The following is a 25,746-nucleotide window of genomic DNA, read 5'->3' on the forward strand; positions in this document are numbered from 1 at the left end:
GGACTTGATCCCAGGACCCTGGGATCACCCAGGCATCCCCCATTTTTATATTTCTAATTCCAAAAGGACATTATAGAAAAATTAACTTAGCAACTGAGTCAATTTATTTAGCCGTTGATGCCTGTAGACTAAAAACTTGTTGAGCTACAGACCTCAAAATGCCTGCACTTCCCTTTTTCCATTCCCTTTTCAAGGCAGGAATAAAATAGATATTTCCAAATCTAAGCCACTATTTAAAAAAAAAAATCAACATTCAAAAAGTAGAACAAGATAAGGTTTCTAGAAATGTTCTGTGAAATACATTTACTATTTATGGCCAGAGTGATTTGTCTGAAGCTCTTGTACGCAGTCGTGCCTACATTTGGGGTACGTGGAGAAAGGACCCAAGGAGGATGATCTCAAGTCAGAAAAAGCTTGAATGACCTATCTGTGTTGGGAACATACTTCGTATCTATACATCTTCAAGCTATCACCAATGAGCTTCCGGAAAGAGAGTTAAGTGGCAAAGGAAAGCCCCAATAATGATTGCCTTCCGTGACGAATTCTTTGACTTTCTCTATATCAGAAGCTTTCCTTATAGGAGTGTTACACAGGAATTTTATGATCCTGTTTTATGCTCTATTTTATGATCATAAAGCTCCTACTCTATTATCTGATGATGAAGTAACATTTATCAGGCCAGAGGGGAATATTAATTAAGGTAACCAGGTTTAGCCCGGCAACTTTTGGGAAGAAACAAATATCTACTTTTTTTTGCTTTAGTCAAACAATAACAATTTGTCCTGTAGTCAGAAGAGATGACCCAGAATTAATGGTTTCCATGGTAATCTGTGGGACAGTGTTATTAACCGTTGATTTGCAGTAACTTTGGGTGTCCTTTGCATAGTGAGAGGTTAAAGAACCGTGAAAATCATGTTTATCTTACATCATCAAAACCCAAAAATGTCTCCTCCCCCTTTATTTTGCAACATGATTGTTTCTAGGAAGAAACTAGTGTGCGTAGTTGGAACTAAGTCCTTTTAGAAAATAGATCTTCTTCAGAGCTCTATATGTGCATATCTCAGAAAAAAGATAGTTTTTCTCATTGTCAGCTCATTTCCTTTATATATTCTACTGTTGGAACTACGTCAAGCTCAGTTGAGTCCTTGAGATCACTGGGAGGACGACCGATGGTGTAATCCTCTCAAACTGTAAGTAGTAGAACATACACTCCCCCAAGCCACCTGCTTTTCTTTCATTTATAAATGAAAAGCATAGCTCAAGAGTGATAATTTCACTAGAGACCTGTATGTAGAATACGAATATGATTAAAATAAGAACAAATGTATTCATCTGTGAAGTCGTACTTATAGGACAGAATATGAAACGCATCGAGGAGCCCTTGAAGATATTGCACATTTGCTATGGGCGAGAATTTTATGGGTTGTTGGTTAATGGCCATCAATAGGGAAGTGCTAGAGGGTTCTAATTCCATTTCTCTTTCTGAGAGGATGGAACGAAAATATTTTACAGCAGGTTAATTCTAGTTCATGAGGGATTTGAGGATTGTCTTATCCTCAGATTCAGTGATAACCTATATTTGAAAAAAAGGGTATTATTAAGTGATTGGAAGAAAGCATTAGAGATTGAGAGGGGTCCAGCAGTCCAAGTATATTTAAAAAATAAAATTGCAGGAAGCGGTGCAGAGAAAGCACTTTGGTCTTGTGGGACATGGTTCTGACCCCCTTTCTGGGGCCGTGTCTACATAGGACTACATATAAAACAATCTGATATAATTTGCTTCATACTGATTGGCCCTTTTGCAGAGTTGACTGCTCACTCTGTGATACTGGTGTATTTTATGCGATGGTTCATTCCTCCGCAGAGTGAGAGAGTGTGGTGCAGGCGCCAGAGTCCTGAGATTGGAGGCAAAAAGTTGGCTTTAAGTTCCTGCATAACCATGGAAATGATTTTTTTAACAATTTATTTGTTGTTGTTAAGTAACAGGGTTTTTCCCTAAATTTGGTAGAAAATTTTGAAAACAAAAACATCTAAAGAAGAAAGGCAACTACTGCTAATAATTGTTGTGCTTTTCCCTAGCCTTTTGAATTGGAATCCTACTATATATTCTGTTTTCTACCTTTTTTTTCACTTAACATTATGCCGGTCCTTTTTATTATCTTAAAGACAACATAAAAATTTCTTTCTAAGGACTGCATCTTATTCTATTATTGCTTAGCTATTCTTATTTTGCTTCCTATTTATCATCATTAAAAAAGATATTATAATAAATGTCTTTATATCATATTTTAAAAAATCATCTCTGTTTATTTTCTTAGGCTCTATTCTTAGAAGTGTAGTTAGTGGGTGGTTATTATATAGATAATGTTACATACACATATATGCACACGCATGCATATTCATTCTCAATGTATACTGGGCAACTGCTTTCTGGAAATATTTTCTCTGTGTGATCTCCCGCTGGCAATATTTGAGGATACCTATCTCATTGCTTTCTCTATATACATAGTGTTTATATGGAATCCATAGCATTGAGGGTTTTTTTAAGTCTTTAAAATTCTAGTATAGTTAACATACAGAATTATATTCGTTTCAGGTGTATGATACAGAGATTCAACAATTCTATACATTACTCAGGGCTCATCATGACAAGTACATTCTTTAATGCTCATCATATAGCATTTTTATAGTTAAACAAATTGTTGGGTGAGCTAATTAACCTTTTTAAGTCTCAATTTCTTTGACCTCAAAAGAGGACTAATAGCATTATAAAGGACTGCTGGTAAAAATTAAATGAGATACTGTAAGAGTGATGCATTTTGTTTCTGATTCTCTAAAATAAGGGTTGGGATGTGACCCCGTATTGTACATGGTGTATCGAAAGCTTATGAAGGTAATTAAGGATGGGGTGACTCTTAAATACCTGGCAAAAGTGTGCACTTCACCTAGCACCTGACAGCTGCGGATCCTGTAGTGCTCAATTAATATTTATGAGATACCACCGTGTGCTCTTAATAGAGGCTTTTTGAGGATTCATACAGTCACCATCCTCCTGGGGAAAAGTGACTTAGGGATAGAATACAAAGAGCTTTTAAATAATTTTTAATACAATATTAACATTCCAAACCACAGCTGACTGAACCTATTAAATTGAAATGACTGGGAACATTTAGTGGGGCAAGTCAACACACAAATGAACATTTAGCTAGAGCATTTTAATAGTGATATCTACCAGCTTTATAAATGTTTCTTCTTAAGCAGAGAGCTACACTGAGCCACATTTCTAATGTTTCCTCTTTCTGCTGTCAAAACTCCTTGACTTCCTAGAAATCATTTCCTTCGGCCCACTTCTAGAGGATCAAATGTGGTTCTATGTGATGACAGGTAGTTCTCCAAAGTGAGCTTTGGTGGATTCAGTTCCTGCCAACAGGGCAGCAGGTGATCCCGTGAGTTAAGCAACCTCTTGGCTTGAGTTTGTGCAGCGAGATCTGGAGTTAGGAATCAAGCCTGAGATCAGTGAATGAACATTCAACAACCACTGATGGAGCATCCTCTTTGTGCAAGGCCCCGTGGCTGACACAAAGATGAATTAGGACTACTGGTCCTCACAGGATTCTTACCCTCACAGGACTCTCTCCCCTGGGCTGTACAGGGTACAGTTTAGGGGAGCTAAGACTTGTACTTAAACAAGAAGTGCTATAAAAAAGTCATAAAGGGACGCCTGGGTGGCTCAGTGGTTGGGCGTCTGCCTTTGGTCCAGGGCATGATCCTGGAGTCCCGGGGTCGAGTCCTGCGTCGGGCTCCCTGCAGGGAGCCTGCTTCTCCCTCTGTCTGAGTCTCTGCCACTCTGTATCTTTCATGAATAAGTAAAATCTTAAAAAAAAAGTCATAAAGCTCAGAGGAAGGAGGAGGGAGTGCTACCAGCTGGACTGTTTAGATCTGGACCTGGAAGGTGAGCAGGTCTTGACCAAGAAGAGGTCAGGGCTAGGGAAGGCGATTCATGTGGAGGGAAGAGCGTGAGCAAGGGCACAGAAGTATGAAAGCATGAGAGGAAAATGGAGAGCTGCTTCTATTCATGAGATTCCCACAAGTGTCCCCAAAAGGTCCTTACAGGCTGGCGCTGGGAGTGCGGCCAAGAGAATGGAAGGATCAGAGACCATTTTCAGACTCGAGACTTTTGTTATTACTATTGTTCAGAGTCAGGCAGAGCTTAGGCATAGAGGAGAAGCAGTGTGTGTAGGCTACTCTCAGGAAGAGGCAACGGAGGAAAGAGAGGATGATTGTTGAAGTCTGAAGCAAGGTCCAGGGAGAAGTTTCTGGAGAAAGCCGATCTGCAGATGTTTTTTTTTTTGGCAGAGGGGAAGAGTCCAGTGGAGAAAGAAAGTGTGTAGTGCAAGTAATGAAGCCAGGTCCTCAAAGGGGAAGAAGACAGAGTCAAGGGCACTAAATGCAGGTGTTAGGTTTGGCAAAGGGAAGTGTTGATGGGCCTGATGATGAAGAACACGCCTCTGGCGTCCTGTGGTGTGTCGGCTGCATTCCAGCAGGGTCACCTGTCAACCAGAGGCTCTGGGCAGGGCCCCCGCTTAACAGAGGAAGTTGGCTTGGGGGTTAAAGCCATCGTCTAGGAACCAGGTTCAATCACTGGCTCTGCCACTGACTGCCTGTGTGACTTAGCTTCGTCAGCTGTTAAAGGTGGATAATGAGAATACCAATGCTATAGAGGGGGTAAAATGACTCAAATAGGGAAAGCACATGGGGTCTGGCACATCGTAGGTGCGCTGTTATATGAAAGTCCTTAACAGAGTTGCTGACACATGCTCCATGCCCTTGTTTTTATCATGAGATTATTACTGGGCCTATTATTAGAGATGCCCCCCGTCCTGGAGTGTAGTAACTCTGATTCCACACATGGGTATAAGAATACCTGGCTGAGGAGACTGTTGTGAGGGTTCCATGAAATTATGTAAAACACCTGGTAAATACTGACAATCGCTTTGGGTCCCTTTTACCCTTTCCTCCTCCTCTACTGACCTACAACATAGTGGACAGCATCAGTTAATGGTATCAGAACAGAGAGATGGAAATCAGCTATAATGGGATAACTAAAAAATCTTAAACATTATTTGAGAGCGAGAGAGTGAGCATGGGGGAGGGGCAGAGGAGGAGAGAGAACCTCAAGCAGACTCCCCGCTGAGCGTGCAGCCCAATGCAGGGCTCGATCTCACAACCCTGAGATCATGACCTGAGCCAAAACTGAGAGTCAGACACGTAACTGACTGTGCCATCCAGGCATCTCAGGAATAACTAAAATTTTAAACCAGTATTTTTTTTTTCTCAGAAAACACCATTGATTAGATTCTTTTGCTATTAAAGAAAACACTCTTTTCTAAAAGATGATACGTATTTCTTCGAGCAACATGTTTTCTTTAAGGTTATAAATCTTAGAATGTTTATGTGAGTGGTCACCTAGATCGAACTTCCCAGAGATGTTAGAACGTGAAGATGGTTTTGTATGGCTGAACTATGATTTTAGACAATGAGCTAGAAAGATTGCTTCCAAGCTCTTTGTTCTGTTGCTTTGTGTGTTGGTGCAAATCTCAGACTATTGAATGACTGGATGAGTGAGAGGGTGAGCCTCAACAGGACGGGCGTTAGATTAATTAGAGGAAGTTGGCAACCCCGGGTGGCTTGGCGGTTTAGCACCACCTTCAGCCCAGGGCATGATCTTGGAGACCTGGGATCGAGTCCCATGTCAGGCTCCCTGCATGGAGCCTGCTTCTCCCTCTGCCTGTGTCTCTGCCTCTCTGTCTCCCTGTCTCTGTCTCTGTCTCTCTCATGAATAAATAAATAAATAAATAAAATATTTTAAAAAAAATTAGCAGCAGCCCTAGGGGAAGGGTGGGATTGTCATGGTTTCTAAAGGTGAGGTTGATGTCCTTTGATGTTAGGGCCAGGAGGCCACCAATGCCCTGTGCTGCTGTGCCCCCAGGGTGGTGAGCTGGAAGTAGACACCCCTGGGCGGGCACATCGACCTCCATAGTAGTAACCAACTACATAGGGGCTTGCTTCAGTCTGCATCCCTGTGACTACCTTTCAGGTCATCTTAGGAAAATCCAGGCAGTTTCTCAGTTTTATATTCCTGTTAGTTGGGTCACGTTTATGTGTGTCCAGGTCATTCTGGACTGTGGACACCCTGAAGGCAATGTCTATGTCTTGGTCTTCTAATCTGCCCACAAGGTTCTTTTCTAACTGGATGTCGGTGGATTGAGGACAGCACAGCAGCTCTGGTTCCTCTGCCATTCCTGGGGGCGGGCTCATGGAACGACAGGGGCACTGGCTGAGGGGCTTGCACCTCTGGTTTGAATCCCATTTTGCCTTGTGATCATAGAACGGTTTTAAAATTCTCCAGCACTCAGTGTCTCCTCTGTAATACGAGAGGACTAGACAAGTTGACGTCTCAGGCTCTTTTCAGCTCTGAGCCTACATGAGTTAATGATATCACAATCCAGAATTTGGGGATAAAGTTTGATTTCCTGCTCAATGACCTGCATAGAAATTGTGCAGTTGTGTTATCTCTGCAGGGAAAAGGAAACATGATGCTTCGTTCTGAAGTTGTAGCAGAACATTCTCCAAATTTTAAAGTGAATTATTTTAGTGATTGATTGACCATTGCTAGATAAGTTTAATTTTTGAAAGTTTTCTTTTTTATATTTATTTATTTATTTATTTGGAATTATTTGACAAGAACTTTATTTTTTTTAATTTTTTTAATTTTATTTTTTATAATAAATTTATTTTTTATTGGTGTTCAATTTGCCAACATACAGAATAACTCCCAGTGCTCATCCCGTCAAGTGCCCCCCTCAGTGCCCGTCACCCATTCACCCCCACCCCCCGCCCTCCTCCCCTTCCACCACCCCTAGTTCGTTTCCCAGAGTTAGGAGTCTTTATGTTCTGTCTCCCTTTCTGATATTTCCTACCCATTTCTTCTCCCTTCCCTTCTATTCCCTTCCACTATTATTTATATTCCCCAAATGAATGAGAACATATAATGTTTGTCCTTCTCCAATTGACTTATTTCACTCAGTTTTCTTTTTAAAATTTTTTTTTTATATTTAAGTAATCTTTATACCTGACATGGGGCTCGAACTCACAACCTTGAGATCAAGAATTGCATGCCCTACCAACTGGGCCAGCCATGCACCACTAAAATTTTCTTCCTTTTCCTTTCCTTTCCTTTCCTTTCCTTTCCTTTCCTTTCCTTTCCTTTCCTTTCCTTTCCTTTTTCCTTTTTCTTTCTTTCTTTCTTTCTTTCTTTCTTTCTTTCTTTCTTTCTTTCTTTCTTTCTTTCTTTCTTCTTTTCTTTTCTCTTTCGCTTTATATATTTATTCATGAGAGACACAGAGAGAGAGGCAGAGACACAGGCAGAGGGAGAAGCAGGCTCCCTGTGGGGAGCCCGATGCAGGACTCCATCCCAGGACCCCGGGGTCACCACCTGAGCCACAAGCAGATGTTCAACCACTGAGCCCCCCAGATGCCTCTAACATTTTTTTAATAGAAGGAGACAGAATCATACAAACACTTTCAGTTTGTAATGTCCCTTGTTAATGAAGTGTTTTCATATATACTATCTTCTGTGCTGATTTCTTTTTTTTCATGAATATTGGGAAGAAATGTGTCACACCTCATACCTATGAACTCATGGCTATTATGGCAGAGGACAAGGCTAGGTTTTAAAATAGACAAGTCAACATAAAAGAAAATATTCATTGAACATGAGTAGAGGGTGGAGCTCAGATCTGACAAGGACTTTGAAGGTGGGACACAAAGGACTATTTATTTCATGTGCTTCACATGTACCCAGTGCCTATGACACATCACATCTTCCATCCGGGGCTTCTCATATTCATCCCAATGAATTCATACAAAAGCCCCATGGACTTGTTATAACCCACGATCCTCAGTGAGGAAGAGGATGGCTCTGCTTATTCCCTTGCTATCTATTGTTGATTATTTTTCCTTCCTTTCTCATGAAGGAGGTAAAATCTTCCCTGGACGGTCTCTTTGCTGGATATGCTCACATGTATTCCAGGTTACCTGTTGGAGCCATTGCTGTTCTACTCCTTGCCTAAGGTCAGCCCTTCTAGTTCTTCCTCTATGTACTGACGATTCTGCTTCTCATGGGTTGGGGTAACATCATGCTGTGATTTGAAAATTTAGCCTTAGTTCTACAGCTTAATTTCATTTTTTACAGCTTAATTTCATTTTATGCAGCTTAATTTTATACTATATAGCTTCACTTTTTTTTTTTTTTTTTTTTTACATTTGTCCTGCAGTTTATTGCACATGAGAGACATTGTGTACCCTGCCTTCTCTGTGAGCCTCAGGGGCAGGCTGATATAAGCTCCGCTGTCAGGCCAGCCTCGGTCTGAATCCTGATTCCACCACACACTACCTAAGTGACCTCGACCTCAGTCTCCTCTCTTGTAAATGGGAATGACAATACTACGCATTCACAGAGTTGGGAGGATTAAGTGGGGGAATGTCTATAAAAGTTTCAGCCCAGGGGTGAGCGCAGAGGGGATCCTGCAGCAAATGCTATTATTACCATTCCCCCCTTTGAAGGCCACTAGCCTTCATCTGTTATTTTGCTCCCACACTCCTCTTCAGGCTGCATTCCTTCTGTGAGCATCCTAGCCTGGGAAAATTCGCCAGCCCTAAGAGAATGATCTTGATATCCTGCTTTCCTCCTTGCTTCATGTAGAACTCCATTCTTCTAAGATTTTCATTTATGCTCTCCTGTGAAATCCTTTCGGATTAACCAAGAATAAATGTCTGTCTGACATGTCCCCTCTCCAAGCACAGTGGATTGGCTCCTTGTCTCCAGGATAGAGAGGCCCAGGCTTAAATTTTGGCCGTGTTGTGGGGCCAGTTGTGTGAATTTCAGCAAATCACGTCTCCCCTGAGTTTTAATTTCTCCATCTATATGGTGGAAATAAAAGCATCTGCATTGTCTGCTAGGATGTTAAAGATGAGATAAAAGTATACATGTGAAAATGGTATGTTATATTTGCTATAGTATCATTTTATTATCTTCTTTCTGACACATTGGGTCTAATTCAGTCTAGGGCATGGCTTGAGAGATTGATTTCCTCTCATCTGCTTTTCCAGCAAACATTGGGGTAAACACAGCTGTACATCTTTCCCAGACCCTGACCAAGGTTCATTGGGTACATTGACAAGGACCTGGACACCTGCCTTATCTTCCTAATATCGGCAAGTGTTTACTGCGTCTTTATTATCTACTGAACACTGTCCTTAGACTATTCATCTTAATCCCTACCAATGATCTTGTGAGGTGGCTATTTTTGCTAGCTCTACTTCATGGGAGAGAGCCCAGGCTGACAAAAGATCCTGCCCTAGGTCAGATGCAAGGAAGTTATACAGTTAGTACTTGAACTTGAGTGGTTGGGCTGGAGATGTCACCTCTTAATCCTGTAAAACACTCTCTTTCCCTGGTTTGGATTGATTATAGATTGTGACCGAGATGTCACCTGAGGAATTTCACCTTGCACTTTCCATCACAGTATCCCTGATGCAGCAGGATCTGGGAATCTCAGCTTTCCCTCCTTGTTTGAGGTCTTTGAGTTTGGCCCTGCATATATCTAGGAGCAGCTTGGATGGGGAAAAGTCACTCAAAGGGAAAACAAAGGGCTGCGTGATAGAGTGGACTGTGAATTTCAATATTTATTCAGGCTTCTCTCCCTGGAAGTTATTTCCATCAAAAGAGCTTTGTAAGAACAGAGGCTCTGGAAGCCCCCACGTGGCATCCTCTAGTCTTGGCCATCTCCCTCTCACGGGAGCTTGGAGAGGACGCAGACGTTCCATAGCAATGGCTTCCTTGGCCTTTCCAATTTTAGCTTGTGGTTGTCACTAAATGGCACATGCTAATTCACCGCTGCGTCCCGCGCTTTGGCTTTGTGGGAGGAGGATGCAGTGTAGTTTTGAGAAGCACGTGCTCACATCTGTCTGGAGATGACAATCCAAGCCATGTTGCCTTCCCCCAACAGCCCATCAAGCTACACAGAATGTCATCAAGTGTGAAGTCTTCCCATTTGGGAGAAAAATCTCTATTCCAAGGCAAGAGAAATTGGGAGTTTTGCGTGCACTGGTGCACACATTGCAACCCAACTGCAGACAGAAGCTTGCCAAATATTTCTTCAGCCACCAGGAAATTAAACCGGGCTCCAGACCAGATACCGGATTGTGGCTCCCAATCCCGAAGAGCTCCGGAACGTTTATTATGGTTAGGCTGTGAGGCAATGCCCTTCTCTGAATAAAGTCCATTGATTTTTATTAAAGGTCATCCTTGCTGCTAAGTCCTGAAACTTCAGGGACGTGACCCAAGAGCGTTTACTTCTTACTCATGGGAGTCCAGTCAGGAGTAGGAAGGTGCGGTCCAGTGAGATCCAGGCTGATGGACGTTCTGTCATCTTCACTTTTGTTTTCTAAGCTGGGCAGAGGCTGAGAACTGACTCCGACGCCGTGGACAGAAGAGCGCGAGGCTCCAGGGAAGGCTCCTCTGTGGGCCAGGCCTCTTAAGTGCCACCTGTAGGCAGCAGTGACTGTCACATGACCCTTCTGAACCACAAGGGAGGCTGGGAATTGTAGTCCCCACGTGGCCCCCCGAAGGAAGAAGCAGGCAGGGGACTCTGGGCCGCAGGGGAGGCGCTGAGGCCCAGTCGGTGCCTGCAACCGGCAGGGGAAGGTGCTGCTTCACCCTCAGCGTGGCTGAGCCCCTGGCCTGTGCATCTCTTTGGGCTTCTCTCCTTGGAGCTTACTTTGCTGTTTTATGGAGAAGGCAGCCGCCCCTCGGAAACCTGTTGATGGTGGCAGGAGCAGGTGCACAGGAACCCGAGTCCGGGAACACCTGCCGGGAGCCTGGGGAGCTCGCTCACTCGGTCTGTGATTTCAGAGCTGGTCAGGTGTGTGTTTGCAAGAAGAGCTCCTGTGACAGGACGTTCATCCAAACGGTGTAATTATCACTCCTACTTTTCTATGAGGCACCCACAGGAGTCTTGATGACAGACAAACCAGGCCCTCTGTTCCCAGCAGCAGGATACCACGTGCTTTTGAATGTAATATGATTACATGAAATGGCTTATCATTTATGGCTTGTGGCATTCCTTCCCTGGCTTGACAAGAGCCTCGAATAAGACGTATGTCCGCGTTTGCGTAGGTTGATGAGGAATTGGAGGAAACATTGGCTAAGAGAATATGGGTTTGTACTCAGGACACTTTTTTTTTTTTTTTTTTTTTTTACAAATATCTCCCATTTAAGTTCACTTTAAAAAAAAAAGTCAGAGCCCAAAGTGTATTCTGTAGCCTAATCTTCATACTGAATTTGATTATGGCAATGATTAGGGAGGAAACAAGCTGTCCAAAAGGGCTGGTGACTTATTTCATTACCTCTGGGACAGAGGAGGTGATAGTCAGGATAAACAATTCTGTAAGTGCGGTGCATGAGAAAAAGATCAGCTCTTTCTATCTCCAGGCTTAGTAATTGGAACAATGTGACTATCCAAACACCAGTTGCTTGTAAAACAAAATAGTAAATGCCTAAATCTGTTTATAATACTTTAGGTTCCAGATGGTCATTTATCCAAAAGAAATGGCAAAGAAGTACCAAGTTGAAATTTATTTTTAAAGTCTTTTCAGTTAAGTGAATTTCCAACGAAGTCAATATTCAGAATTCAAGGATACTCTTTTATAACCTTATATGTAATATTGAAAGAATTTCTGATAGTCAAACTAGAAAATTAAACAGAAATTCGTTCAAGGGGTTTGGTTGTCTATTACGTTCAATTCCAGGGATGTGGGGGTACATAGGATGGGGTCCTTACCTGAATAATCTCGGAGTCCTTTCAGGGAAGACAAGACGATACGGTTTTATTGGTGTGATCTGAGGAGTGGGAATGAAGTGCTACGGAAATAAAGGAGTGATTAGTTCTGCCAGGAGGTGAGGAGACAAGGGAGAGAAATGTCGGGAAAAAATAAACCCCAAATACACCATTTCAAGGACTTTTACAAGGGTGTGCTGGAGCTCGTGGGACCCGGAGCCGGTGGGGAGGCAGGTGGGAAGGGATGCGTGGTCTGCAGCTTGTGAACAAAGTTGACCTGTTCGTAGGCTAGAAATCAGCTAAACCACCGAGTTGCTAGTGATGGGGAAAAAAAAAAGTCTGGGAGAACGGGCAAGACAGTGTTTCTGCGCGCGGAAGTTAGTCACAGGTAGGCCTTGTTCCTCTGACATTGTCAGAGAATGGAAATGTTCACTCAAGCAATTTTCCCGGTATCTGAAACTTTCTAATTTAAGTGTCAAGGCTTTATTTTAACTTTTTCAACCTGAAGAAACAACTTGACAACTCCAGTTTATCTTAATAAATGTCAGCTTGTGTGCTATGTTAAAATGTCCTCAGGGACTATTAAGGAATCTAGAACTCTCTGCCTTGAAAATTAGAGGCTTCATTTTGCTATTTTATTTTTAAGTTTTGTCTTCTGTATTTCCCCCCTCTGTTGCTTTTCCCGTATCCTCACCTGGCTGTAAATTTTTCTCATTGCTGCCAGTTTGCCTGTCTCTGATCGCTTCTTCATCCAATTTGCTACCTTTCCTCTGCTGGGGAGTGGGAGGTAAGGAGCTCTGTCTTGCTTGAATTACGACCAAGGAAGAGTAAATGGTTTATGAATTGAGACATTCTCCCAGGAGGTTTGGGACATGGGCTTTGTGATGTCTTATTTGTTTATTCTTGGTTTGTTCTATCTAGCAGGATTGCTAGAAAGGTGACCTCTAAAAAGATTCATTTGTTACTTGATTTGAACGAGCCTTTGAATCTGGGAAAATGCTGAAATTGCTTCGCCTTGAAGTTTATGTTGGAATAATCCTTAGGGATTTTAGGAAAGCAAACCACGCAGTACACAATTTTTCAAAATGTTGATGGGACAGTTGTACTCTAGGTTTTATAAATTTCCCAGCAGACAGGACATTCTATCACAAATAAAGTAAGCAAAGTGAAGCTTATTCATTTGTCTTCCGCAGCAGAAACACTCTGGGAGCTTCTCGGTGGACCATCTTTTTCAACGATATTGCCTTGAAACTTTGGTCAATCATTAAACATTTACAATTATTACATGGTGAAGTGACATTTCGAGAGGCAGTGTGGTCTAGTTAGGGATTTAAAATATATAAACTGATTTAGCTTGCTTATCTCTGCAGGGGTGGTATCGTTTTCCCCATTTTTCTGAAGAAGAGACTAAAAACTCCAGAGACAGTCACATCACACAGTAGCATATTGTCGGGCAAAGATTTAAACGCATCTGTCCGACCTCCAGGCCCAGGCTTCCGGAAACTTGCGCTTCATTCCAGTTCTTACGATAACTGATTCCAAATGTTGCCCAGTTTATGTGGACGCTTCTTTCCTTGTTTGCAAAACAAGAGACTTGAAGCAGCTGATTTCTAAGACTTCTTAGAGCTCTAGTTAGAATCCTAGATTTTTTTAGATTTTTGTTAAGTGCCCCCAGAGAGGATGATGGAGAGGTAGCTTGGTTCGGATGGGATGATCCCATCCCAGTGACCTCACAGCGGGGCATCGTACCACAAAACGGGACCTGTACCTTCTTAGGCCTTGCTTTTATGGCTGCGGTTTTAGAACTGGGTTCCAGGCTCCTGGCCTGGTCTCTGACAAGGTCCAGACCCCAAAAGGATAACGTGTGGCAGAAAGGGGGTGAGCCCACGGCAGAGCATGTGGAGCAGGGACCACGCAGGTGTGGGAGTCTTTGCAACATTCACATCTGCTTCCTGAGTCACCGCTTTAGGAGTGACGGAGGGATTTCTTACCAGATGAAGAACAAGTCACCTTTATCAAACGATTCTTCACTTCTCCTTAGAAAAGAGCAAGTTGTATTTAAAACCATCCCATCATCCAGCAGTCCTGCGATCCCTAGCACCGAAGTCCCCTGAACACGGCTCCATCTATCGAGGTCAGCCACGTCGAGCTCTGCCCACGTCGAGCTCTGTCCCCAACCCTAGGGGACACTATCTGTGCGGACCACAGCATCCACGGCAGCATGCGGGGGCAGTAGCATGGCAGGTATCATAATAACAACCGTTTATTCTGTGCCAGGTACACCAAACACCGCGCTTTCTTGGATCTTCACAACCTTATGAGGTAATAGGGTGAGGCGTATTTTCCAGAGCAACTAACTGGGATCCAGAAGGTGCCTGTGGTCAATCCACTAGCGTGCTGTAGGGGTAGGATTCCAACCCGCGTCTTTCAGATTTTATAATTCAGGTTCTTTCCACTATATTCCACCCCTACTCCATGGCAATTCTTCTAAGTCAGGCCAACGCAGACCAGGATAGGGGAGGAACATGTTCATAGCATCCTGGAAACATTACAGGTGTTGTAATGTTCATGACTCAACAGCTCGTGATCACGATACTATCCTGATTTCAAAGCTTCCAGGGCTGACATTACTTAAAAAGAGAGTGCAAAGCCTATATAAAGGAGCAAAGCCCCATCTTGCACCTTCCTTCCTCCTCACGTACTCTTTGCCAAGGTATTCTGTGCCCCCCAATAGCCATCTTTTAAGATATTTCTGGCCACAGAGCACACTTTTGTACTTTGGGGTCCCATTGGCCATTTCCTTTGCATTAGACTCAGACCAAAGGCCACATTTTGGCATCTTTTGGGACCTCCTGCAGAAGAAACAAGATACTCCCGCCCAAAGTGACGAGGGGAGCTTTGGCTGCAAATGCCAAAACTCTACTCAAAGATACTTTCTGGTTGTAGACGCGGATCAGTGTGGTGGGATAAACGCAGGATGCCCGTGAAATCCCAAGGGCCAGTCCTGCCCACAAGCTCTTCACAGGCCAAGGAAGAGCCCCGTAGATCTGGTCACCCACAAGCAGGCTCCATTTTTCCAAAGCAAGGCTATCAGGTATCTGCCTCTGCATATATTAGCAATATGACGATCGTACATTAAGGAGGGGTTGTTTGAAGTTATAATGCGAAAGTACATAATATACAAGCAGCAGGGATAAGGAAAAGAGTTAAGTGAGGAGGGGAGGCAGTGCCTTCAGAGCTGAGGCTGGCTTGACGGGGCTTTCCATTTGTCCCCTGCTGTAATCCCTGCGCTGTCACATGTGCTCCCTTCCCCATCCTACTGGAACTGTTGTTTTCCATTCCAAGGAAACTATGGCCTAAAACAAGGTGAGGGGATTGGCTCTAGGAAAGGGCAAATGAATGGTGAACAGAGAGACACTGAAGATTAGGCTTCTTGCTTGATTGCAAACTTCTGGAAGAACTCTCACCGCTGACCCACCTTTCCTTCACTGCTGATGTTGCTTCCTCTACTCCACCCAAGACTGGGTTTTGGGGTCTCCTCCCTGCCTCCCTCACCGTAGCTCAGGGTGCACTGCTTTGTGAGCTTTACTGGTCTCTCTCCTCTCGCTACTGGGAGCTACTCAAGGGCAGGGTGATGGTTTCTTCATTGTGCTGTGTTGATGTGACACACATATTTAACTGCGGCCTCACTACGCATGCCTAGACTCCCAGGTGCTTCTGCAAAAGTGGAGAGAAGATGGCAATGACAAGAGGAGAGGCTCCTCTGAGGACTCCCAGTAAGACAAGGCAGGCGTCTCAGTCACGTGAGTGCTTGCCTGTCACAGCATCGCCTGTGGAGCACCAGTGAACAGACACCTGAGCAGGAGCAGGAGCCGAAGTGCCCATGAACAGCTCTGATGTGCAGTCTGGTGTCCCTTGTCCGAACCCATTTGGGCAGAGCCAGCACTCCTCCGCTCCAGCCATGGAAACACAGACTTGTAATCCTAGGCCGACCAGCTCTGGTCTCAGTTTTAGGCCAAGACAATTTTTAGGTGATTGTGATGTGCCCATAAATCCAAGATGTGGTGTTTCACAGGTCATTCTTTAGCCAAGACAAATTTTAAAGTAGGCTATAAATGTGATCGGTATATTCCAAGAATAATAGCGACAATCCCGGGGGCCTGGTGTCTCAGAGAACTAGCTAATACTTCATTGAATCCAAGCCTGTCCAGTCAAACAGGAAGGGTCCTCACCTCTGCAGAATGTCTAGCCCAAGTAGTTTTTAAAACTCACCGAACACCAGACCTAGAAGAATCTTAGAGATAACTTAAGTCTGAGCCCATAGAAAACTAAGGGGACAGAGAGGTCAAGGCCTGCCCAAGGTCACACAGTTACCTATGAAGGCGGAGCAGGGGTGGGTAAAGCCTGCTTGCCACCCAGACCTACGTGACCCTCTCTTTGTGACTTTCTAAATCTCAGCACCCCATTGGCAGAAGGTGACCAGAAACCCCTCTCTCCTCAGGTGGCCCTGTCACCGGGGCGGGGGGCGGGGACTGCATAATACTTAAAGATTCTGAACGGATTCTTGAGACACAGAAGGAGAGCCAAGCAGACGTTACCGCCCCTGCTGCTCAGGCGCATTTCTTACAGGCTTGGACGTTTAGTTGAAAGCCGACCTTAGTTTGCGTTGACAGGCAACGGGGCCACTGGTATCCTTGTACTCGGAGTTTCTACTTGGGGCGCCTCGCTGGCTCAGTCAGTAGAGCATGTGACTCTTGATCTTGGGGTTATAAGGTTGGGCCCCATGTTGGGTGCAGAGATTACTTAAAAAAAATCTAAAAAAAATATATATGTAGTCTCTACCTCCCACCTTCAAACTGGGACCTTTGATTACAGTGAGCTGCTTTTAGAGCTTCGTGAAAAGAGACTTCAGTTTCCGACAAATCGTGGCTTGCTCATCCCTCTATCCTCTCCCTGGCCTGGCTCCATCCTCAGAGGGCGGAAACAGAGAACGATATGTTGAAGAGGGCTCAGGTCTCATTTTCCATGACTGCTTTTCCAGGTCACCTCTGCTGCTTCCTTGGTGGGAACCTCCACGGCTCACAGAGTTAGATGTAACTAGTGGCTCACGTAAGTGGGAGAATAGTAGGTCCGACTTTATTTGGAAACGCCTGTTTCTTCTCGACTCTATCCTAGTGTTGTTGTTCTTCTGACTTTTCTGGCCTTCTCTCTAGAAGCTCTTATTTCTCCCGTGAGACTCAGCTTTTTTTTTTTTTTTTTTTAAGGTTTTATTATTTATCCATGAGAGACACACAGAGAGAGAGAGAGGCAGAGACACAGGGAGAGGGAGAAGCAGGCAGAGGGAGAGGCAGGCCCCACGTAGGACTCGATTCCAGGACTCCAGGATCACGCCCTGGGCTGAAGGCGGTGCTAAACCGCTGAGCCACCCGGGAGCCCGAGACTCAGCTTTGAATGCTCGGTTGAAAATGGAAAGATTGGAAGGACAGCTTTTGGGAATCCAAGCAAGCAAACCATTAATACCTGTGGAATGTTGATGTGTACAAAGCACCACACCAGTTTTTATGGAGGTTACAAGCTTATACCAGATATAGTCCATCTCTCCCCTCAAAGAGCTTATAATTTAGGTGAGGAGTTAGATATGCACCTGTCAGAGGTACCTAGTACCTGGGACAATATATTATGAGTCTGTTTCTCAAAGTAGGTACCAGAACCACCAGTGGACAAGGAGATGATTTTAGTGGGTACACAGGTAGGGCATTAAATAACTTTGATTCACATTGTAAAGATAATATATTCCTGTTTCCGTTTCCTTTCCATTCTTCTGATTACCTTAAAAAAAAAAAAGAGAGAAAGTCTCAGGTTTTTGCCAAAAATTTTCAAACACCTAATACCTTTTAATTTCCTCAATAAAAAAACAAAAAGAGGTAGGACTCTGGTTCAGAACATTTGCACACCAACAGTGTCCAGCTGCAATTTAATAATATTCTTCATTCTTATTATACTTATTTTCAAGAGTTTACACTCTATTTTATTCCAAGTGATAAAGTTTTTCTGTGTATGATGCTAGTGTTATAATGTTTCCTTACTAAATTTCTTAGTTTGGGCTGACATGGAAAATTACTATAGACTGTGTGGTTTCAGCAACAAACATTTATTTTTATTTTCATTATTTTTCACAGTTCTAGAGATTGCGAACTCAGCACGGTTGGGTTTTGGCGAGAACCTTCTTCCCGGTTTATAGACAAACATCTTTGGCTGTGGCCTTCCAAGGAGGAAAGAGAGCTAGCTCTAATCCCGGGGCGCCTGCGTGGTTCAGTCAGTTAAGTGTCTGCCTTTGGCTCAGGTCATGGTCCTGGGGTCCTGGGACTGAGCCCTGCTTGGGGCTCCCTGCTCAGCGGGGCGTCTGCTCCTTCCTCTTCCTCTGCCCTTCCCAAGCTCTTTCTCTCTTAAGTAAATAAATAATTTTTTTTTTTTTAAAGCCACTAATCCCATTCACGAGGGCTCTACTCTCATGATCTCATTGTCTCCCAAAGGCCTTACCTCCTATTCCCATCACGCTGGAGATTAGATTTCAACATGTGAATTTTGGAGGGACACAAACATTCAGCTCACAACACTAAATATATTCATTTAGGTTAAAAAAAAAAAAGACAAATCAGGTTAATTTCAAATAGTAAACAAATAATGGTAAAGGTGGTATAAAAATATGGCAGAGGGCAGCCCGGGTGGCTCAGTGGTTTAGTGCCGCCTTTGGCCCGGGTCGTGATCCTGGAGTTCCGGGATCGAGTCCCGCGTCGGGCTCCCTGCATGGAGCCTGCTTCTCCCTCTGCCTGTGTCTCTGCCTCTCTCTCTCTCGCTCTGTGTCTCTCATGAGTAAATAAATAAAATCTTTAAAAAAAATATGGCAGAGATCATCAAGTTTGTGCAAATATTTGGAAACAGTTTACAAGTGTCAAGTGGGTGATTTAGAAGTGAATTGCAAGAGGAATTTCAGGGAATGATCAGATACCAGAGGCTAGGAGGTCGGGGAAGAATTCCTAGAGGAAGTAAGGCCTTTGTAGGACATGGGAGGAGGGAGGTCATGTGACCAAAGCTATGGTGGTGGATGGGGTGGGAGTAGGAAGCCTGTTGGATTGGATGAGTCGTTTATGTCCAGGAGTCATAGTTGGAGGAGAGGTACAGCTGGAATCACAAAGTGGAGAGACCCTCCCCACAAAGTGAGGACATTTGGCCTTTTTTTTTTTTTTTGCCTTTTTATTTTGAGATAATTATTGAATCACATGCAGTTGTAAGGAACCATACAGATAAATCCCTTTGCCTGGTACTCCCAATGATATCTTGTGTAACTATAGTTCAATATCACAATTAAGAAATTGATGATGATACTAGCAAGCCACTGACCTTACTCTGATTTCATTGATTTTGCGTGCGCTCATTTGTGTGTGAGTATGTCTTAGTTCTATGCCATTTTATCACACGTGTAGAGTGGTGTGGCCCCCACCATCATCAAGACACATGACAGTTCCAGCACAGGAATCCCTCATCTAGGGGCACCTGGGGGGCTCAGTGGTTGAGCATCTGCCTTTGGCTCAGGTCGTGATCCCGAGGTCCGGGGATTGAGTCCCACATCGGGCTCCTCGGAGCCTGCTTCTCCCTCTGCCTTTCTCTGTGTCTCTCATGAATAAATAAATAAAATCTTAAAGAAAAAAAAAAAGAATCCCTCATCTACCTTTTTATGGACAGAGTCACCTCCCTCTCTTTCCTCTTCTCTAAGCCCTGGCAAGCACTAATTGGTTATATCTATATAATTCTATATATCTGTATAATTCATCTCTATAATTCTGTCAAGACATGATACAAATGAAATCATATAGTAGGATGACTTTCTTTTTTACTCTTAAAGGCTTTATTGAAAAGTTGGCAAGATAAGACCTATATTAAACCATTAGAAAACAAGATAAATAATGATAGCCTGACAGAGAAATTGGAAGGTGGGAAGGAGTGTTTGTGATGTGGTGGGAGAGGAGGAGAGCAAGTGAGTCCTATTTTACATGCGTAATTTGCCTTTTTTCCACTCAGCATAATTTCCTTGAGATCCATTCAAGTCGTTGCTTGTATCAATACTTCATTCTTTTTTATTGCTGAATAGTCTTCTGTAGTTTGGATATATCACAGTTTAACCATTCACCGATTGTAGAAAATGTGGGTTGTTTCCAGTTTTGGGCTGTTATGAATAAACCTGTTGTGAACATCTGTGTATAGTTTTTTTGGTGTGAACATAGATTCCATTTCTCTGGGGGAGATATTCAAGAGTACAATTGCTGTGTCATATGGTAGGTTTGGTAGGTTTGGTTTTTATAAGAAACTGTCACACTCTTTTCCAACGTACATTCCCACCAGCAATGTGTGCATGATCCAGTTTCTCCGGATCCTTGCCAGCATGTGGTGTTACTGGCATTTTAATTTACTAATCTGATAGGTGTGTAGTAATAAGTCATGGGTTTAATTTGCATTTCCCTAATGGCTAATGATGTTGAACATGTTTCATTTGCCATTTATATATTTTCTTCGATGAAATGTCTGTTAATATCTTTTGTCCCCCAGCTAATTGAATATTTATGTTTTTATTGTCGTGTTTTGGGAGTTCTTTGTATGTTCCAGATATAAGCCCTTTGTTGGATATGTGGCTTGCAAATATTTCCTTCCAGTCCATAATTAGTTTTTTATCCTCTTTACAGGATCTTTCATGGAGAAAAAGTTTTGGAGGTTGATAATATCCAATTTACTAATTTTTCCTTTTGTGGATCGTTGTTTGGATGTCAGGTCTAAGAACTCTTCACTTACCCCTAGGTCTTGAAGATTTTCTCCTACATTTTGTCCTGGAAGTTTTATAATAAAGTTTGATATTTAAGTATGTGATACATTTTGATTTTTTTGTATAAATATGAAGTTTAAATGAGGGATTCATTTATTTTTGTTCTTGTTTATAAATGTCCAATAGCTCCAGTAGCATTTGTTGAAAAGCTTATCCTTCTCCTATTGAATTGCTCTTATACCTTTGTCAAAAGTCAGTTGGGCATATTTGTGTAGGCCCTATGCTTTTTATAACCATCTTTTTTTTTATTTTTATAAATTTATTTTTTATTGGTGTTCAATTTGCCAACATATAAAATAACACCCAGTGCTCATCCTGTCTTATTGATATTTCCTATCATTTGATAGCAACATCTTGAAAAGAAAAAGGTTAACGGACCTTCTGCCCAAATGAATCATGCCACTAGTATAATAAATTATTTGATTATGAAATACTTGATAATTTAGAAAGGTCTCATTACATACTCATGAATCATCTGCAGGGCCTTATGATCCTTATGAGAACAGAACATTTGGCTTATATCCCACCAAAATATTTCCTTGTACCTAAATAGAAAGACATGGGAAAGACTGCCCATATATTTTCCCCAGGGCCAATACATAGTTGTTGAAGTTTGCCTTTGGGAACTTTACAGGGAGGAGAAAAGTGATTGGACTTTGTCAGGGTGTTTTCTTTTTTCTTTTTCTTCTTTCTTTCTTTTTTTTTTTTTTTTTTTACAAAGTCTCCAACAGAGACATGTAACCAGCATCTCTGCCAGGGACTCAAGAGTCTGCTCACACACACAAAAATAAGAAGGGGCATCTAAGGAAAATAAGTTGAGCCCTTTTAGGGACATGCCAAGCCAGATAACCCAAGTTAATCATAGCAAGATACAGCCAGTCTCAGGGCTCAGTACCATGAAATTCGCTCTGCTTCCTTAGGTTTTGAAACATGCATCTGTATAAACCTGCCTGTGCGGACATCCCCAGCCCCAAGCTGGGTCTGCCTAAATCCAGCGAATCGGCCCTGAAATGTAGACGGCACTTAGCCGTGACCAAGCCTCCACCCCAGGCAGCCTGCTGGCCGGTTAGGCCTAGTGGAGCAGCAGAACGGAAATATCTGGAGAAGTTTTTACGTGCTCATGGGATTTCATTGCAGGAAACCACCAGAGCCGAGACGGGCATGGCTTACAGGTACTTGCTGGTTGCACTGGCACGCGAGCAGGGCGCTGCGTTGAGGTCGAGGGGCGCTGTTACTAAAGGGATAAGGCTTGAAATGGCAAACCAAGCACCATCTAAAAAACGAAGACGGGGAGCCCTCTTCTTTGGCTACCTTAGTTTTTCAAGCTTTAGATTGTCTGCTTTCTCTTTGCTCAAAAGGCCCCGTGGAAGACAGGCAGGCTCCCCTGTGGAAGCTCCTAACCATGTGCTGCCAGGAGAAATAGCTTTGGCTTGGAGTAGGTCGGTGACTTAGGTCAGAACGAAGAATGGGGGCTCTATTCTTCTTTAGGGGATTTATAAATTAAGAGGAGGATTTTTTTTTTAAATGTTACCTGGGCTTCAAGGCTGTTATTTTCATCTGAGCCTGAATTGTGTGGTCTGTGTTAATGGTTAATAAAACAGTTCATGAAACTGAGCAAGTTCTTGAAATGATGACTTTTTTTTTTTTTTTATCATTGCAGCCCAAGATAAATTACTGGTTGTTCTCTAACCTTCTAATACCATCATTTATTCTGTGAAAGATTAACAAAAAGGAGAAGTGTTCCACTGGTATGGGGTTGAATGTGTAATCTTTATAAATTGCTCTGAGATGGGAAGTATCATTCTTTGTCAGAGCAATTATTGTCCAAAGCTCTGTGAGATAGGCCAGTGCTTAGCTAAATTACCTGGTGGCACCGCACAAGTGCTTCCTTGACAAATGCCTGGAGTTTTAAATATCCAGGAAACTGAGCAAAAGCCATTCAGGAGGACAAGAGTGCCGAAAATGGGGAAAGAATTCATTTAGCATTGCTAAGGAACAGGTGTCTCCAGTCCCAGCTCCAGTCCCAGCTCTGCACTCCACACAGAGGGATTGTTTTTGCAGGGATGTGAAGTCCCCAGGGATTTCGTCTTTCTGTAATGTAAAGGTCTGTTTTCATGGAGTAGCTACTGCTCTAGTTTACCAGCTAATTTGATTAATCAAACAATTTGCAATGAAATGACTTCTTTCTGCAGAGAGCAACGTATTTCACACAGACTCGATGCAGTTAAGGGCTCCACGCAGACGAGGAATGAGCTCCTAGAGGTTTGCAGGGGATGAGGTAGACCCGGGGCGGCCCACCCCGTCGTGCCTTGGAAGTGGAGCCTGAGAAGAATCTAAGCACCTTTCCGAGACAACTCACGGCTCCCCACGCTGGGTGTTCCTCGTCCACCTTTCCTGAATCTGGCTTCCACCAGGAGCCACCTTCTCCCTCTGCCTCTTCGCCTTCTCTCCTCGATCCTCAGTGGTGGCAGAGGGGTGAGGTCCGAATACAGATGAGGGGGGATGGCAGATATCTGTCTCTGCATCTCTGTCGCAGCCTGGGTGGCATTACCATGAGCCCTGGCATAGAGCTTCAGGGGGCATGGCTCCTTCCAGAGTTCGGGTCTGGATACCAAGGAGCCTTTGCGGCGTGTGCCGACGTTCAGATGAAGATATGTCCTAGGATAGTGTTTTTCAGACCGTTTCAAAGCAGAGGAATTGTCCCTCCTCAAATGGTTAAACGCAAAGGGGTCCTTGTTGGAGGTGGAAGCCCGGAGCCCTGCCTGCTGGAGGGGGCAGGCTTCCCCAGTCTGGCCCCGGAGGCGGCCCTGCCAATCCCACACTCCTGTGGTTTGAGGGCACAGTTCCAAGGCGACTCTTCCTAATGCCTTGGAGAGCAGGGCCCTGTGGCCTTGAGGATGTCCCGGCCCAGGGGCAGGCTCTTGGGCAAGGGTAGGTGCCCCTGGATCACACCGGTAAGAGGTGGGACCTAGAAGATAGCCATTTCCAGATCAGAATTTGAGGAGAGACAAGTGCACCTAAATGGATAATTGGCCCCAGGAAATAGCCAAAGTTCTGAGTTCTGAGGGGCTGGCTGTGTTGTCACCCTGTCCTCCATTACGTGCCTCCCTCCCCCTCCTTCCAACGTGAAGCACATCTCCTTTCTCCAGATTTCCATAGTAATTTGTCTATTCTTTGAGACCCATATTAATCATCCTTATTTAAAGCCTCGTCCTTGTAACATTAGGGTGGGATTTTTAGGGAAGAGAATACAGGTTCTCTCGGTCCCCCCCCCCCCCCCCCCCCGCCCAGCTTGGCTTTTCACCATGACTTTTTTTTTTCTTTTTGGGTTTTTCACTTTAATTCCAGTATAGTTAACACGCAGTGTTGTATCAGTTTCAGGTGTACAGCGTAGTGGTTCACCTTGACCTCCCTCACCTATGTCACCCATCCCCCCCTTCCCCTCTGGCAACCATCTGCTTCTTCTCTAGAGTGTAGACTCTGTTTCTAGTTTTCTCTCTTACTTCCTTCCCCTTTGTCCATTTGTTTTGTTTCCTAAAATTCCACATGTGAATGAAATCCTATTGACTTCTTAGAAACGTAGGTGGTGTTGGGTGAGAAGGTGAATTTCATATTCTTCCTTCCTTACCCTCATTTCCATCCCTCGCCTCCCCAACCGTGGCTATGTCAAAACGCCCCGTGCAACCTGTCTTTTTCTATTTTCTTCCTTTTGAAGGGTATTCTTGCACGTAGAGTGGAAAGGGAATGGGCTTTGGAGTTAATCAGAACAGAGTTCAAATCCCAGCTCTTTTGGTCTCTAACCCGTGTGACACTGAGCTGGCTGTGATGTAAGTGCCTAACACACAGTAGGTGCTCGCTTCTTGCTTATTCTCTAGCCTCTGTAATTCGTTCTAGGGACAGGGGATGGAAGGCCCTATAGCTGGAACATACAAATGGGGAAGATAGAACATCTTAAAGGAATATAAGAATATCTTATGATAAGATAGAATGTCCCTTAGAAGGAAAAGAAGGAATAAAAAAAATCCGCAGTAATTCACAATCTGTGTAGGTTTTCATGCTGAGCTTTAGAATGCTGAGAGTTCTGGAAGATCCCATAAGCTGTTTTCTCTTCCTAATTTGGTCAGATGCCATTGCAGCCTCCAGCCCAATACCAGCTGCTTGGGTCCCTCGATCATCTGTGAGAGAGCATTCTGTTGTGTTTCCATGGAGACTTGGTTTTATTTCTAACTGAGGGTGACCAGGAGAGGGAAAAAAATCAGTAAATATGCAAACACATGTATCAACTGAAAAGAAACTGGAGGAAATTGTTTGAACGTGGTGCACAAAGTGCCAAGTTGCTGTGTAGATCCTTCTGTTGGCTTAGAGTTTTTCGCAAAAATAGAAGGTTTTTGTGGATTCATCTTATTAGTTACAAAATAGTTACCCAGGAGGGTCCTTTAGTCATTCCTAAGAGGTTGAAAGTTAATTGTCTCCATTACACAGCATTGAAATCTGAGCCAGATAGTAAACCTGAGCTTAGTTCAAGGTTAAAGAACACTGAGTGGTCGTTTTATGGATAAAACACACAAAAAATATCTAGACTGAGTAAGGATGTAGCAAATACTCAGCTTTGAAGCAATTTTATAATTAGCCAGGAGGAACTCCAGCAGGTGTAAAATGAAGGTCTGATGCAGGGGTCAGCAAACGGGGCCTGTGAAAGGCCAGGGGGTAAATATCTTAGGCTCAACGGGCCGTGTGCACCGTTGTCACAACTACAGAACGGTGCCGCTGTAGGGTGAAGGCCGCCACCGCCAGCAAGCGGAGGGGGGTGTGCTTGCGGTCCCACAAAACCGTAGGCAGGGGCTGAGGGATGACACGAGTTTTATGTAAGTTTCACATCTCGTGAAACTTCTCGTGAGTCTTCTTCCTTTTTTTTCCCCCAAATCGTTAAAAAAATGTACGAGCCAAGCTTGGCTTGAGGAACACACAAAG

General features: G+C 43.6%; 1 protein-coding gene across 2 annotated transcripts in view; it reads left to right on the forward strand.

The window, feature by feature from the left end:
- The window catches only part of KCNAB1 (potassium voltage-gated channel subfamily A regulatory beta subunit 1), a 362,126-nt gene that overhangs the window by 1,921 nt on the left and 334,459 nt on the right, over window positions 1–25,746 (forward strand). Inside the window, exon 1 of one of the 2 annotated variants that reach the window (XM_026006130.2) lies at window positions 21,502–21,947. The exons of the other annotated variant lie outside the window; for it this stretch is intronic. Coding sequence (XP_025861915.2) covers window positions 21,706–21,947 — 242 coding nt within the window. The 5' untranslated portion in view covers window positions 21,502–21,705. Of the gene's footprint in view, window positions 1–21,501; window positions 21,948–25,746 lie in introns of those variants that run through there. 2 annotated transcript variants of the gene reach the window in all.

The sequence above is a fragment of the Vulpes vulpes genome, chromosome 11 (genome assembly GCF_048418805.1).
Source record: "Vulpes vulpes isolate BD-2025 chromosome 11, VulVul3, whole genome shotgun sequence".
Classification (NCBI taxonomy): Eukaryota; Metazoa; Chordata; class Mammalia; order Carnivora; family Canidae; genus Vulpes; species Vulpes vulpes.